The following is a 17,132-nucleotide window of genomic DNA, read 5'->3' on the forward strand; positions in this document are numbered from 1 at the left end:
GAGTTTAACTCGGCCTCCGAGACGATGTTTGCTCATGAAAGGATCCGAGACCGCGGGCTCCCGCGGCGCCAAAATCGCTCCACGTCCGTGGAAAAATACGGAGGGTGTCTTCCGCCGGGTCGGACACTTCGGGTCCATCTGATTTTCCCGTACGGACCGGCGATCCTTTTCGTCTATTTTTCGTGACTGCATTTTGCACAGGAATTTGCCGTCGTGTGCGCTTTCACGTTGACTGCCTGGCCGCCCCCTGTGCTGGCTTTTCTGCGAGTCTAGACTGTGCGAGGTCAGCGAGGTCAACCTAGGGGTTTCGTTTACGTGTTCTACTCAGCCGTTCTGCAAAAGCGTTCACTAAATTGTGGTATGGGGTGACCTTGGTAAAATATTTTTTCTCCATGGTGCGTGGCCACCGAGTGCCCCTATTCTTTCATATGCTTCGCTTGCCGCCCCTGCGCCGAGTGCAACGAATACTCAGAAGGACTACACATTAAGTATGCCTTGCGCGGTCTGACCAATCGAAAGTCTACACTGCGTAGTATTTCCGGGCTATGCAAAACTGTCGATGGCAACGCGTACTGCAGCCTGCTCCACACCCTGGAAACGAGGTTGGGTCTGCGGTGCTCGCTATTTGCATGATTTGAAGCACAAGCATGTGAGTGACGTGTATATATATAGTGCTCTGTTGCTTCCATCGTGTGTTAATACAGCTCCATGCTTCCACCAAGGCTGAGCGTTGTGAGTTCGCTGCCCGCCACATGTGTTGCGTTATAATTTCGGGGGCCTGTCTGGGATCAACGAAGGATCGATGCATTGCTTCAAACATCGCGATCTTAAACGCAGTCACACAAAAAATCAACGAAAATGTGTCCGATCCGGCGGAAGACACCCTCCACATTTTTCCACGGACGTGGAGCGATTTTGGCGTCGCGAAAGACCGCGGTCTCAGATCGTTTCAGGAGCAAACATTTCTCGGAGGCCGAGTAAAATTTGCTCTTATAATGGTTGCCCCAAGTTGAATAACAGTTGACTCGACAAGTTCCTCGCAGACAGTCTCGCAAATTGTAAGACGTTCACGTTTACGTTTGTTGAAGAGTCCAATATACTGAAACTTAATTATGACCTTCTTAATCAGCCTTCGCCTGTGTACTACGGCAAACCTTTCAAGTACGTTTTCTCACAAATGCCACTGCCTCACAAAATGCCAATTTAACAGACCAACGGGAACATTTACAGACTGTTGCCATGGTACATAATTATCATGGGCGTCAATCGGTGGGGGACGGGGAACCCCTCCCCCCCCCCCCCCCAATTTTAAAGCGGTGGAGACTTTTTGGGTCCCCTCCCCCCCCCCCCCCACTTTTCTTCCCCAAATAAAAATTGTAAGTACTACATGTATAATGATTCTATTACTCAGAATAGCTGATTCAATGACACCAAACTCGAAAATGATGTTTAAAAGATGATCTTTTGCTAAAAAAAATTGTTTTAATGGTCAGAAATTGCCTCAGATCGCACCACAGAAATTGCTTTTCTATAACTGCATGTCTTCTCAACTAAATCCCCCAATTACATTCAACTCCCCACATTTTCATCCCCAACTCTACGCCCTACCCGCTCTATGATCGGGTAAATCAACGAGGGATCGATGCATTGCTTCAAATATTGTGATCTTTGAACTATGTTGGGTTGGAATAATGAAGAGTGCATAAATAATAATATTGGCGGTTGTTGGCTGTTTGGCCTTGCTTATATTATGGTTGAACCATGCCAACTTGAATATAATAGTTAAATCGACTTTTTCCTCACAGGTCTCGCAAATTGTAAGAAGTTCAAGTTTACGTTTGTTGAAGAGTCCAAAACTGTACCTTCATAATGACCTTCCTCCATGATTCAGACTATGTAATTTTATGGTAACACACTCAACATTTCTATTGCAAATGCCACCTTCACGTTTTATTCCATTATGATTTATTGTCACATTAACAAACGCGACTGCCTCACAAAATGCAACAGACCAACGGGAAAGTTTACAGACAGTTATACATGCCATGGTACATAATTATCATAGGCGCGGTGTCAATCGGTGGGGGACGGGGGACCCCCACCCCAACATTTAAAAGCGGGCACTGAATATCGTTTGGTTCCCTACCCCCACTTTTTCTTCCCCGAATAAAAATTGTAGCCTACTATAATATTCTTTTGCTCAGAACAGCTGATTCAATGACTCCAAACTCGAAAATGATGTTTAAAAGATGATCTTTTGTTTTACTATATCATACGTGGTCAGAAATTGCCTCAGATCGCGTCACCGTAAATTGCTTTTCTATAGCTACATGTACATGTCTTCTCAACTAAATCCCCCATTTACAGTTAACTCCCCACACTTTCAACCCCAACACAAATACGCCCTACCCGATCTATGATCGGGTAAATCAGCTTGTAATTCATAATTGGCCTGGCAGCAAGAACCGAAATTGGTCCATTGAAAATGTACAGGGTTCCAAATATTCGGGCCATTTTTTCTCAATTTCTCCAAGATTTGTCGCTTATTTTTCTTCAGAAAAGCCACAAAATATTGTCATAGGCATTACTTTCTGGCCTAAGTAGATTTTTTGGGGGTCAACTCTGCTTTGACTTCATGCATTTCATGGATCGGATCGTATTCTCTCTTGCACAGAGATAGCCAGAGGTTGAAGAGAAGATGGCTCACGAGGACAAGAAAATGAAATTGAGCGAGGAGTGTTCATTAGAGGATTCCCCACAACCGTCAGCATCGGCAACGACGAAGAAACATGTCTTAGTGGGATGCACCGGCAGCGTTGCTTCAATCAAGGTGCCTCAGCTCGTACGGGAACTTATGAAACATGAACAGGTAAAGGAATGATTTGGACAAACTGCCATGTTGACCATTCTCAATCCACTGCAATCCCTTAAATCTCCCCAAGCTTTTCAACAAATGTAACTTTTTCTCTCCCAACAATATTAACATATTGCTATTAAAGGTACAGTCCACATGGTTTTAAGATAGTAACTGACGGAATTATCGTTGAAAAGCATACTAGGTTTAAAGAAAGTAATGGGACTTAAGGCATGACGCAACGTTGGAAATTTCCGTTAGGCCCCCCCAAAAAAGTCTCCGGTTTCTGGTATGCGCGCGCGTCGCCGTAGCCATGCGCGTCGGCAAAATGAAAAAGGGTTTTTTTTCAATGTAAGATGATGTCTCAAAACTGCCAAACTCACTGGTTTGACTGGATTCCTGCTGCTGCACAATTTTAACGTGTTTTTAGATTGGGTTATTGTCGAGAATAAGCTTTATGTGGCCTCTCTGGACTCCCATACATGTATATTTGCACTAAGTTTAGTCGGGCACCATTTGCAGTCATCAGCCGACATTTGAAGCAAAAAAATCAGGTAAAAAAAAAAAAAAGCTGCGTCGCCGCACCACTTTTTTGGGCAAGCTCCATACCAGAAACCGGAGACTTTTTTTTTTTGGCCTTAGTAGTTTTATTTTTTTATACGATGAAGCATGCACAAGCATTGACACGATGCACACACGTGCATGGCTGCTTTACATGTAATTCGTCGGTTCAGTACGCGACAACGCGTAGCTAGCAATCAGCTCAATGAGAACTTGTCTCGGAGGCTGAATTCAGGCCCAATTCAAAACATGGTTCAGCAACTTTTGATTTGAAATCGAGAACCTAGAATATTGTTTTCTCGGAATATAAAACATTCACTGAGATGAAGCTTCATTAGGTGAGTTGTTCAGCACCTTTCTTTAGATTTTGAGCACTTTTGTTGCTTCAAACGAACAAAATGCACAAATTACAAGTGATGGACGCTTCCTTTACGTCCCAATTTTCCACGGTTTTCTCTGGAGCATATTGCTCAAACTTTTTCAAACAAATCTCAGCACTGAGAGTTTGTCCAGAACAGATGTATATTTTTTAGTTTTTACATTGGGTGAGGCTGCAAATTCCAGCGAAATGCAGAGCCACTTGAAATTTGATGATGTCAAGAGTCAAAAGCACAAGTTTCCACCGAGTTGTATTTCATTATACAGCAAACGATTTTAAAATATAAAAAATGCGCCCGATTATCATCATCGTGTTATCACGTGTTAAAACACGTGATAACACGATGATGATAATCGGACACATTTTCGATATTTTCAATATGATTCCTCAATTTCGAAAATTTCGATATTTGATTTAAAAATTTCCACCGGCAATATGATATCAAAATAATATCAAATGATCGAGTAATATCGATATATATCGACGGTGCTTCTTCAACTCTACAAGTAGTATTGAATTGCTGATTTTCCTTGTAATGCTACACTTGTTATTCACTTTTGAATAAGTTATCAATGAAAAAAATCCACTAAGTACAGGTGCATGTACACCGAGAAGACAGTACAATTTTTTGTGACAAGTTTTACAGTTTTAATTTGCTTGCTGTTTTTTTTTTTACAGAAGCGACCAATAAATCCAAAAGGGATAGTCAGTTATCAGATTCATTGGATCTGGTGTATGTTGAAATATTATCTGTTAATTCCAAAGCTTTTATTTGAATCAACTTTAAGAAAAATTCCAGGCAATTTTCAGAGTACATTTTTCGAGTACAGGTATTGCTTTTTTGCGTGTCTATCACGTACCGGACAATTTGTTGAATTTAAAAGCAAGTTATCATAAAACTTTGATGAATGTAATACAAATAGTAATTATACATGCAATATTTCTTGTGTAAATGTCCCCTTCCCTCCACGTTTAATGTCACAAACACATGAATTGTTAATGATGTACATCCATTTTTTTCCATCTTAAGATGGGGGAGCTAGTTATTGCTATTTGTCCGGCCAGCCACCCAAGGCAGTATAAATATCGTGAAGATCCTGCTCCACCTCAATTACTGTACACCAGATTCCCCCCCAAATATTGGATCTTACGCCCTGCTGGCCAATCCCTGCATAATGCTCAGGCCTACTCGCTGGCATGGCTCACTACACCCATGACTAGACGCTGGCAAAAGATGAGTTCAGATCTGAAATACAAGTGCCCTGAATGCCTTGGGCATTGAAGGTATTTTTCTTTCCAAATGGAAACCAAATATCCACTGGACTGCTAGACAGAGTCCACGTGTATAAAGTCTCCTGTTCGTCTTGTTCTTTTGGTACAGTACATACCTGGCTTTTAGCTGTTCCACGAGGGACCAGTCTATTGTCCTCTTGGTACCTGATGACTGACTGATTGACTGACTCCCCGACTACCCAACTCCCAGTCACTTGGGAATAAGCCATTTGCGAATAACCTATCCTTTTCTTTTGTTTGTAAACATTGGCGCCATTTTGTATGGGCTGCCGTAATCGCATAAATTGGATTCGTGGTTGGTAACATATTTTTCCAGAAAGTCATCATGTTTAGGAATTATTTTGTAGCTTTGTTGACAACGTTGTATTTTTAACATTCAAATAATATTTTGGTAATTTTTAATAACTAGTCTCCATTTTTGCAGTGCTGGACCTTCCATATAGTTTGGCAACCTGTGGTTGGCAAAATCGGCAAAATGTGCATTTTGCCAACCACACGCAGAAAGGTCTATACCCTTTGCAAGCTATTGCTTTGCTTTTTGTGTTAACTTTGAATTCTCCAGACCGCAGACACTGTTGCTATGACATGATTCGGGGCAAAGCTCTTGCATAGTTACCGGTAAGTAACAGATGCTTAGCATCAATACATTGTTCACAACGGGAGACAATGGCACAAAGACACCAGACCATTCCTGCTGGGGGTTGCTATAGCGTTAGGCTTGCCTCGAAGCATGTGATATAGCAGCAGTCTCTTTGGTCTGGAGAATGCAAAATTAAAATGTGACAAGCATTTGAGCAAGTCAGGGTACCAGATGTTACTCAAATTTAATTCGCAAATGGCTTTTTAGACTGGTGACCTATCTCACTGACTGACTGTCCTTTTTGAATTAGATTGGTTGTCTATATTCACTGACTGACCGTCTGTCAGTTGTGAATGAGAGTGGTAACCTGTTTCCATCATGCTACCACTACAGCTTATTTTACGAACTTTTAAGCCATTCTAGATCAATTGAATTTTTTTAAAAATGCACTCTGGGACCAGCTCTACTAGGCTTCCCTAGTTTTGTTCGTTTACTACAGATTATTGTTCGATAAGATTTGAAGGTTTGCTTGGTGAAGTCGGCAATGAACGTAAGTTTGCAATAAGAGTAAGTACCGTAACTGCCCCCAAGTAACTAACCCCCCCCCCCCCAAAAAAAATCAAATTAAATTCAAAATGTCCAATTGAATTCAAAATGCAGGTTTTTTTCTTCATTTTTGCATCGGTCTCATAAAAAAATCTGTTGGTCTTGCCGATTTTTAGCTACACGTACTATAACAGCTTTTTTTTCACTAGCCAGCTGGGCTACTGAAACGGACTCTTAACTAGCCCGCGGGCATTTTCACCAGCCCTCATATTTTTCTTTTATAGAGTGTCTCATAAACTACAATGTGCATACATGTAAAACGTGTATCCCGAGGCAACCTTGTCAGTGTTTTTAATAACCCTAAAACAGTTAATAAAATTATTTCGACACAAATTGATACAGGTTTGCTTTCTGAATTTAATGATTTATTTCTTCCTGTGCTTTCATCTTTGCCGTATCCCAATTATGTTTGACTCGCCAGCAGGGCTACTTAATTAATAGTTTGACTTCCCCGCCGCTGTTTTGACTAGCACTGGGCTAGCAGGCTACCGCTTAAGTCAAACCCTGTACACATGCATTACTAGCCCTGTGGTCAAGTATTTATTTGATTTTTTTTACCTCACATTTGAGCCCTGTTATATAATTTTCTAAGGGAGAAGTAAGCTACATCAGCTCACAAAAATTGTACATTTTAGAGTTGGCAGAACAATTTAGGGATTGATTCACCTTACATTGAATTCTCTTACGTGTGATAACCACTACAGAGTACATGTAGCCAGCACCTGAGATTGAAACACACTTTTTCAAGACAGAAAAACACCTAGTCCTACGCAACAGCATTGTGTGGATGTGCTCTGTTACATGAAACATTAGACTAAATTAACGTTAATTTAAAAATTGGATTAGTGTACATGTAACGGGTATATGGTGTATAGATTTAATACTTCACACTGCAAAGTGTATTCGGATTTCAGATGATGTACGTACATCCACATTCATATGCTATGAAAGCCTCTGATTTGACAAAATTGCATTTATTCACAAACCAAACATATCGGGTAAACTATCCGCTATTCTGCAATTTTGATAAAGATTGACATGGGTACATTTCAACCGACAAAATTCAATTTGACTTTCAAATCATGTTCGCAGACGATGTCATTATTTCTCCTAGATGCAAATTTTTACCAACATCTGTAAATGTATCTTTTAATCTGCACTCTAATATTTTAAGTGAAGTTGACAAGAATATCTTATCGATAATGGAATTGGGATTTGAGCCAGGCCTCAAAGGGGCTTCAACTTCTTTGGAGAGAAAATACTTCAAAAAGAGCTTGTCTGGCACCGAACTTTAGTGGAAGTTGTTAAAAGAAAACAAAAGCAGTTGGGGGAGGTGCGGGGGTGGGGGGGGGGGGTAAGTCTACGCTGATGCAATGTTTTAAAATGTTCGCCACCTGTTAAAGGTACATGTATAGTCCATCATTTGTAATTTGTGCATTTTGTTCGTTTGAAGCAACAAAAGTGCTCAAGATCTAAGGGGGAAGGGGGAAACTGGGGGGGGGGAAGAGGGGGGCAAATGAAATGTTTTCACCATACACGTATACCACCAATATCTTGTAGTTTAGGAATATCATAAAACAATTTCAACATGTCACTTCAATTTTGAGAAATCTGCTCTGAAAAAGTATAAAAATTTGTTGGACCACCCTGCGCATGTACATGTACATATGTAGGCCTGTATTGGACATGTTCAAACAGTAAGCTTGCAGAATTTATCCCCAATTGCTGTGATTGTTTGACTGCTATGTCTTATGTTTCATCAGTTACATGTAATTTCCAGAAATAACCGGTCTATCTGTCTCGGGGCAGATTTGGCACAATGAAAAAAAAACACAGATCTGCAAATTGCAAAAGCAAATGAAATGGCAGTATGGCTACATCACAAAGTAATTTGTTAGCACCATGTACTTTGCGGTGTGTGTGCGACAAACAGCCTTTCAAACCACCAATTAGGTTTCTGCCCACTAATTGCATGGTCTCGAGTGAGTAGCACTGAAAAAGCTATACCGACAACGGCCGACGGGCAAATCCAAAGATTGTATTTCAATAACAGGACCATCGTAAGAGGTCAAGGGAGTAGATGGAGAAAGAACATGTTATTTTTTTCTCTGTCGCTTGTGATGAGGCTGAGACCGTCAGAGGAATTGTACATTAAAGTGGTCATGAAGTGCATTCCACGCTAAAACATGAAATGTCGTAATATTTGTGCCTCTGAAGTCTGAATAATATAAAATTGTTGAACCTCAAGACCGAAAAGTAATAAGGCCCTCTGAGTTTGTTGATTTGTGTACATATTTCAGGTCAATCCAGTCAGTAAGCAGTTTGCAGCAGTTTTATTAATTTTCACAATTTAAAATTTTTCATCATTCTGTACACTTTAAAAACTCTTTTTCAGTGTCCATTTTGGTTTCTGACCCAAAAGCGTGCTGTTGCTGTGTGTGATATAATACTTCAGGCACAAACTTTAGAATATCCAGGGTTTTCTGTACAAATTGTGGACCTGAACGTTGCAAGTTTTTACAGTAAGTTTGTCAATTTGCTGATGGCTTCATGGTAATTTTTTGTAAAACTTTTCAAGTTCTTTTGTTTTGGATCAACTGTCATCCAAAGTTTGCTGACCACTCAGCTTTTCGCCATGGATGCAGTGTCGCAAAAGAAAGGGACATTACTGCGCGGGCACTTCAGAATGATGAAGTCGTTAGGTATTTGTACAAGCTGAAGGTACTTATACAATAAATATACTCATCATCTGAAAGTAAACTTGTCCATTCTCTTGAGAACTGCAGCTACAATTTTCAGCAGACTTTCTGTCGCCTCTCTGACAACACGTCATTTGCAGTCTCATCAATTCTTCATTGCAAACTCATCCCACCCAACCCCCCAACTCCCACACGCATACACAAGAATCATTAAGTAATGGACAAACACCTGTAAATTATGCTTTACCGGATTCGTTTTGATAGGCAATTTCTGGTTCTGGAAGAGATACCGGTAACAAAACTTATCGGACCTTTTTTTTTTTTTTAAGGTGTTTGACTTTACCAAGACTACAGGAAATACAGGATTTCTTGTAGATTTCACCAGACCTGTTACTGCTCAAATACAATACATTGTATAATGTATACATGTACACTGTATAATTATACGAATTGGTACATGTACAAACAAACATGCATGTATTTTGAGAGAGGAGGGTATTGACACACAGGCCGTTGTATATTAATATGCATCTCTCGTCACAGTTAGCATCTAAATTGATCGCTGTTCCCCGAACCGTCCATCACATCATTTACGATCAGGACACACAGTAATAATTTATCAACAGGTTCAGAGTGGCAAGCATAGGTGCGGGCGTGCACGGTCAAGCTGGCGTCACAATTATTACAGCTGTTTTAAAGGGCAGAAATGCCATGTAAACAATAATTAAGTCTGTATATCTGATTGCCTTTGACAGGTGAACTATGACAGTGGGTCGTCACTGCATTTTATGGATCCGCACATCCGGTGTGCTCAGTTGACAGCATCTTTTCTTTAATAATTTTTTATTTTTTTATTTTTTTGTTTTGTTTCGTTTTCTGTTTTTTTGTTTTTGTTTTTTTTTGTACCGGTACATGGGGCGCCTAGCTGGAGTGATTCAGTAACATTATACCCGGTGTCATGTTTTGCGACATTGTGAAGAGTAATTTAATTTCTATCCGTCAAGCTGGGACGGTAAAACTTAAGGTCAGTGGATCGATGCATGATGACGTGATTATTCAATCTGAGAGAGCTCATCCGCGGCGGTGCAGCATATGCGTCTCTCGTATCAATATCATTGCAAATATTTGTACAGCCACATCTCTTCGGTGTCCTGATTACAGTGTAGGATGGACATATTATCCAGCCAATCCAGATACACATATCTGTTACAAAATTGTCATTGTTTGAGAAGCCCACTGTTCTATTAAACTCAATGCAAAAATGTGATATATATCTTTTTTGTTGGGGGTGGGGGGGGGGGGGAGGCTGTACAATTATGGGACCATCGATGCAGGGTTGAATTTTTTTTTTTCACCTGTGATTTTCTTTAGGTCCCGGTTTTGTACATCTGTAAGTCAGTTTTCCGTTCGCAACTAAATAATACACTAGTCAGTTGCTAAGGCCCGTCGCCAAGGGGGCCGGAGAGGGCCGCCCCCTCCCCCATGACGAACAACTGCCCCCCCCCCCCTTCCCCATTGGAAAAAAAACATAAACCGATACATACATAAAGACCTTTTAAAGATGACTGTGAGAAAGAACTTTTCATTTAAAAATAACACTCCAACACTCAGTTATAGAAGTGCACTACATAAGACAACTTAAAGGCAATTGTGCAACATTTGCAAACATCAAAAAACAAAACTACCAAATCATTGTGAAATACCTTACTTGACTGTAAGTGAATAATAGTCTCCTGTGAAATCATGGCACCTGGACCTGTGTGCTGTCATTTTCAAGAAAAGGGGACTTTTTGTAATTAATTTTCAACGATGGTCGGCCGACAGTCGATGGAAAAAAAAAAAAAATTCAAATAGGCCAACCACCCACAATTTACCAAATTTAGTTAGTCCACATTTTGTTTGAAATCAGTTGACACATCTGTGAACGGGTGCAAGCCAGCTACTCTGGTTCCCTGCCCTGTTTTGTCTGGAGTAGGGTCAGGGAACCAGATTACAAGAACAGCATTTTCTTTTCTTGGTTTTTCCCGCATATATGAAAACAAAACAGTGTTAACAGTATTTGCTATAAAATACTATAGTCCCCAAAATCCATCTATTTCTGAAAATAACAGCCAAAGCAAGTGTTGCTAAAATAGTGCATTTTGGAAATGTTACTAGTACGCATTTGAATAATTTCAATCTGCAGTTTGATCTCCTCATTCAGTCATGACAGATGGGAAATATATGTACCAGCACAGATTTCTAAACCTGGAATAATTCCAGAGACTGCTTGTAATGTGGTCACTGAGTCCCGCGGGACCCGAGTCCTGGATCAGTAGACTGACTCTAGTGTATACATCAAACCTGCCGATGGCAAAGTGTAAAGAGCTATGGGGAATTCTGGAGTATCACACAATCCTTTCGTCAGTAAGCTCCTGTCGTCCGGGGTAAACACAGTTTGTTATTAGAGAGGGTTTGCGTTCATGCGCGAACACGTACGCATATACCTTTAGCTTTCCGGAGCTGTTATTGGCGAAACTGTCAGTTCAGTTATCGAGCCATTCAAAATGGCAGCATCCGATGACAATCTCTGTTTGTGACTAATCTTACTGTGCTCCTTACCCACAAATTACAGGTAATGCCGGGAGTTCTGTGATGCATCCATTTTTCAATCTAATCAATGCATGATTGCATTCAGTTAACAGAGGAGCCATAAATTATTATTATTATTATTATTCTGGTTTATTCATATAAAAACACGAGGTAGGCAGCCACAAAAGAGTCGCTGATATAACCACATTTACACTTTACAGGAATTAAAAATTGTTAAATAGCAGTTAAAAGGAGTAGAAGCATAAAATTACAACAAAGTATAGGATCATGTATACAGCACAAAACAGCACAATATTAAAAAAACCGATTTATAAACTTTTTTTAAAAATTCAAAATTGAAGACAGATCATTCAGGGAAAATGGTCTAATAAGAAGTACTCACTTGCACCTACATTGTAAACAATTAAGAATTACAAAAGTTTAGCTAAGACAGGAATTGTAGACTTCATGTATCTATCAGTCTTGCACTTGGGTACAACTAGTGTAGACGTGGAACTGTCTCTGAGTATATCTGGTAGTCAACACTTTATATCTCACACTGCCGCATAGAAATCAATATAATCATCACCCTGTACAAAAAGGCCTGTAGCATTCACAAGCAACCATGAACCAATTAAAAGTGTCCTACCTACCCATGCCTTGCAACGCCACAGAGACACCTCTCAAAGATGCGTTCCCTACAGTGCTTTTTTCACTTCGTATGTTTTTCAATTTTGGGCATTGGCAACCCTCTGAAGAAGGACTTCTATTTTGAGCACAAATGAGCCCGCCCTGCCAGAATTGAAATATTGTCGGGCCTCAGATTATTCAAATTTTTAATTCAATAATGGAGTTTCTTTGTTTAATGTCTCATTCATAAGTGAATAACTTTTATATTGCTAGGAAAATAGTAAGTGAGAAAAAAAAGTTGCGGAAACTCCAACTTTCCTAGATAACTTATCAAGGAAATGCAGAAACTCAGAAACTACGCATCTCGGGAAGATGTCTTTCCCTCATACTGCACGAGTACAAGGGAAAGACGTCTTTTAAAGATAGGATATCAGGGAAAGACGTCATTTCGAGATAAGATATCAGGGAAAGACGATCCAGAATTGCGAGATAAGATATCAGGGGAAAATGTCTTCAATATCTCAGTATTCCATCTTTCCAAATAAATTATGGAGGAAACGCGGAAACTCGGGTGGTCACTTTAAGCTTCCGTAACTTTTGGAGGTCAAACTTCAAATATTACGGGAAATCATCTTTAATTTTAATTTTGCATTTTAGAGTCCATGCATGCACATATACCAGTAAAGAAAGAAGATTTTTGTTCGTTCGATCCCAATAATCCCAATAAATTTATCTCAAAATGTCTCCACATATCCCTTACATTGCATTGACCATTTTTAATGTACAATGTACACGTATGTAGAATTCACAATTTGGGCTGGTTTACAATTACACGTAAGAGAATGTGAACGCAAATTTGTGATGCCACCAATATGCCGGATTTGCAGACCTTGAACACATTTCAACTCCAACGAATTAAGCCGCAACTGTTTTGTGACATTGGATTTGCTTCACGTTCACTTGAAGCACGATCCTGCCTTCAGTTTAGCCTTTATTCATGTTTGCTTATGTATTTGTATTCTTGTGCATGCGGCATGTTTGACACACAGTAGCAACTCCCAGGATCGAGCCCCAAACTTGCAGATCAATGGACAGTATCTTAAAGTAAATATTACAGATATTACGCCTGTCTGGTCCTGGCAGGTGGCCAAACACGGGGGGGGGGGGGGGGGGGGGGGTGACGGCACGATATGATTCGGATGCATTTCTTTTGTTATTCATTTTAATAAAAATGAAGAATGTACATGTACAGTACATGTGCAGTGGATATGCCAGGCACTTGCTACGGTATCTGATTCGTGCATAAGAGTTACGTCTTCTTTACATGCATCTAATCATTAGCACACACGTACACAAAATTACCTTAAAAAAATGTGCTCTGTAAGAATTGCATGCGCAAGCATTTTATGAGCAGTTAAATTCTGATATCTTGGACTATACTTACATGTATAAGTTGCATGTAGCTTTTCAAACCATTTGACACTCCCATCCCCGCTGTATGTTTTGAATCGTACAATCCTCCATCTAATAAGTACCTGTATACAGTTCATGTATACATGTACTGTATGTCATGGCCATGCATTAACATTAATGTTTATTGATTCTGCTTTATGGGCGCTGTTGAGCAGTTTGCAGACAATGTTACTCCATTCGGGGGCTCATAGCTAGCAGCTGCACTCTTTATTGCCTGTTCTCCAGGTCATCATGGAACGTTAGTATCCATTTGTTTAGAAGTGTATATAGTTAAAGGCATATATGTAATAGGATCATTTGCATGTATTCCAAAAGTGACCTGCCAAATTATTATAAGCTTACTTGAATTAAACATTGTTCTGGTACTATACACACTGTGAAATTATTCTATCTGGCTTGCTGTCATTTAGAAGAAATCAAGGCCTATATGCTGTAGGTGATTTCCAACGATCAGTCAATTGACTGATTTTTGGAAATTTCATAAGAATTTGCTAAAGACAAAATCGTGTTTCGTGATCAAAAGGTTGTGCATAGTTTTTCATTGTTTTCTGGAAATGTGTAATTACTTCTTTGGATCTTGAGTGGTGTTATTATTGGAAATAAACACAATTATTGAAAATCAAATGATCGTGTCTTTAAAAGGAAAAGAACGATATTTTTGAAAGAGAATACAAAGTGCACCAAAATTGCCAAAATAATTAAAGCTTTTTCCTGAATCACATTAAAAAAACCACTTTCTCCAGGGTACTGCAGTTTGAATGATGTACATGCTCCGTTATTTGCTTCGTAGAGCTGTGAGTGAATGCCAAGGCCAAATACATGTATATTAAAGTGTTTGTGTCAAATTAGTTGGGGATGAAGTCTAAGGTCTTGCGAATAACTTCACAATGTGCCCTAAAAATGTGACATCACTACAGTTGCTCTCCAAGTAACAAGGACATAATGTACAACGTACAAGGGCGGATCCAAGGGGGGGGGCAACAGGGGCCATGGCCTCCCCCCCCCCCCCAAAAAAAAACGAACCCAATTTTTTTTTTAAGTGATGTCGCAATGAAGGCAGGCACTGCGTACACCACCATCTTTTCCTCAAAAAAAAATTGGTTAAAGTGGTCAGAAATTGCCTCAGATCGTACCACAGAGCATATCTAGAATCCAAAATAATTTGGGGCCCTTAAGCCGGCCCCGAACCCCTTGCCGTAATTTTTGGGTCCCACTTTCTGGGGGACCCCAAAAAAAATTGTGTTCTGGATCCGCCCTTGACAACGTACATGTATACATGCATAAATGTTGGCAAGCTACCATTTGATTACAGTTATAATGATATTTTTAAAATAGGACACACTAAATTTGTCTCTGAAGTTATGAACATAGTGGTGATGTGTTAGTCTAGATTCATCGCATTACTTTCTCTCATTCCCCATTCAATACATCTTCAATCTGCCCAGGATTCAGACTTTGTAAAGAAGGCAAAAAGAACCACTGGATAAATGGTCGTAAAAGCACTCAAGCCAAATATGCAGGAATACTTTATAGGAGATCTTGAAAGTCTTTTCTTGGAAAGCAGTGAGAAGTGGCTTCCACTGAAAAAAGAAAAGACATTCACTCCAGTCTCAAAGTGCCGTTCCAGGCCTCATAAAAATGCATTTTTCAAAAACCATTCAGAATGGGGGATGTTGAAGTTCATTATCATGAATAGTAAAAGATTTTTTTGTACATGTCATCTGCATAATGACCTTGCGGTTTAGTGATCATAAAACGTGTAATTAAAACTGCTGGTAGAAGTTTAGATAGTTGCTTGAGGTTTTTGCATACAATGCATGTACGTACATGCATTCTTAGTGTCAATTTCTCACAAAGTGCAACCAACTGGCCAGTGCTACTACATGTAGAACAAACCAAAAAGTGATCATAAAACGTGTAATTAAAACTTCTGGTAGAAGTTAAGATAGTTGCTTGAGGTTTTTGCATACAATGCATGTACGTACATGCATTCTTAGTGTCAATTTCTCACAAAGTGCAACCAACTGGCCAGTGCTACTACATGTAGAACAAACCAAAACGACGTTCAAAAAGGTCCACAGTACAATTTCGTTCCATGCACATGTGTTCTCAAACTGAATCACACCTCAAGATTGTGGTTAAAGATGGCATGTAGTATCTCAAATGTTTTATGAAGGTAGTTTTTTTGTGTGTTTTTTTTAAACAGGATTCCTGAAATTATCAATTTTTGTGTGTGTTGTGATGACATTTTGATTTGTGATATAGACACTTGTTGCGTCAACTTACAGTAGAAGTGATATGTTTGTTAGCCTATCCGTAACAATTTAAACACCAAAATATGATACACTCAGTTAATACATTTACATTATAAGCAAGGAGACAGTTTTGGTGTTATTGAAAGGATGTTTGGGTCCACCTTAAAATGACTCCACTACAAAATAGGCCTGCATCCACAGGTAGAGTCCACGTGTATACACAAAATGTATTCTATAATTACATGTAGTGGAATAAAACTGAACAGTGTTGGGGGGGGGGGGGCAGAGACAACAAGGAGTTCCTTAGAAATTACTTTATTTGATGGGCGACAAGGAACATCTCCCCCAGAAAAGGAACATCTCCTGCGACAAGGTCAAGGAATATCTCCCCGAGGAACTCCATCACATCACCACAGCATGCAACGCAACGGATACAAGCCCAGCCAAGTCAAGACACAAGACCCCAGACCCATCCCTGGCCAAAGGGTCGCCTATACCAAACCCAACTACACGTAGTTAGGGCCCCTAGTTCCATTACCCGCCTCTTCTTTGGTAGTACTTCACATCACATCCAGCGCATCCTCCACCAGCATGGAATTTGCGTTTTTCACACAGCCCCCCTGAAGATCCACAATCTGCTAACTTTGCACAAGGACCGGTCCGACCCAGAGCGCAGGCCAGGAGTGTACAAGATCCCTTGCCAATGTGGTAAAAAAGTGTACGTCGGCGAGACTGGCAGGGACCTTCCCACCAGACTCAATGAACACAAAGCCCATGGCAAAAGGAAAGGCTTTGAGAAATCATCCATAGTCAAACACTCCCACACCGAGACCATCAGATCAACTGGAACCAAGCAGAACTCATCACCAGTATCGAACGCTGGCACCCCCGCCGCATCAGAGAAGACGTTGAAATCTTCAAAAACAACACGGTTCCCAAAGACATCGGTTTCTCCATCAGCGACAAATGGCGCCCCATCCTCACCTCCCAGTCCAATGGGTCTCCTGTACCCTAGGACAAGTTCTCCAGCCTATGGGTCCCCTAGATACCCTTAGCAACCTTCCCCTTTGCTCCCTTCCATCAGACTGACACGCCTCATCTTCCAGCATCCCCCTCAGCCTGCATGAGTACCCTGGGTTTGCATCCCTCTCACGCTTTGAGGCACCATATAACCCCTCTTCACCGTTGGAATCCCTCAGTCTCCTGATGACAGGCAGAGCCTACTGTCTGA

The 17,132-nt window shown here is 40.4% G+C and overlaps 1 protein-coding gene across 3 annotated transcripts in view; it reads left to right on the top strand.

Moving 5' to 3' along the window:
* LOC119745292 (phosphopantothenoylcysteine decarboxylase-like) overlaps positions 1-17,132 on the top strand; it is a 64,702-nt gene that overhangs the window by 3,933 nt on the left and 43,637 nt on the right. For all 3 annotated transcript variants that reach the window (XM_038221546.1, XM_038221544.1, XM_038221545.1), the window contains exon 2: positions 2,675-2,869. In XM_038221546.1, coding sequence (XP_038077474.1) covers positions 2,699-2,869 — 171 coding nt within the window. In that variant the 5' untranslated portion in view covers positions 2,675-2,698. The remainder of the gene's footprint in view (positions 1-2,674; positions 2,870-17,132) is intronic.

This window comes from Patiria miniata, unplaced genomic scaffold, assembly GCF_015706575.1.
Source record: "Patiria miniata isolate m_02_andy unplaced genomic scaffold, ASM1570657v1 HiC_scaffold_7, whole genome shotgun sequence".
In the NCBI taxonomy this organism is placed as follows: domain Eukaryota; kingdom Metazoa; phylum Echinodermata; class Asteroidea; order Valvatida; family Asterinidae; genus Patiria; species Patiria miniata.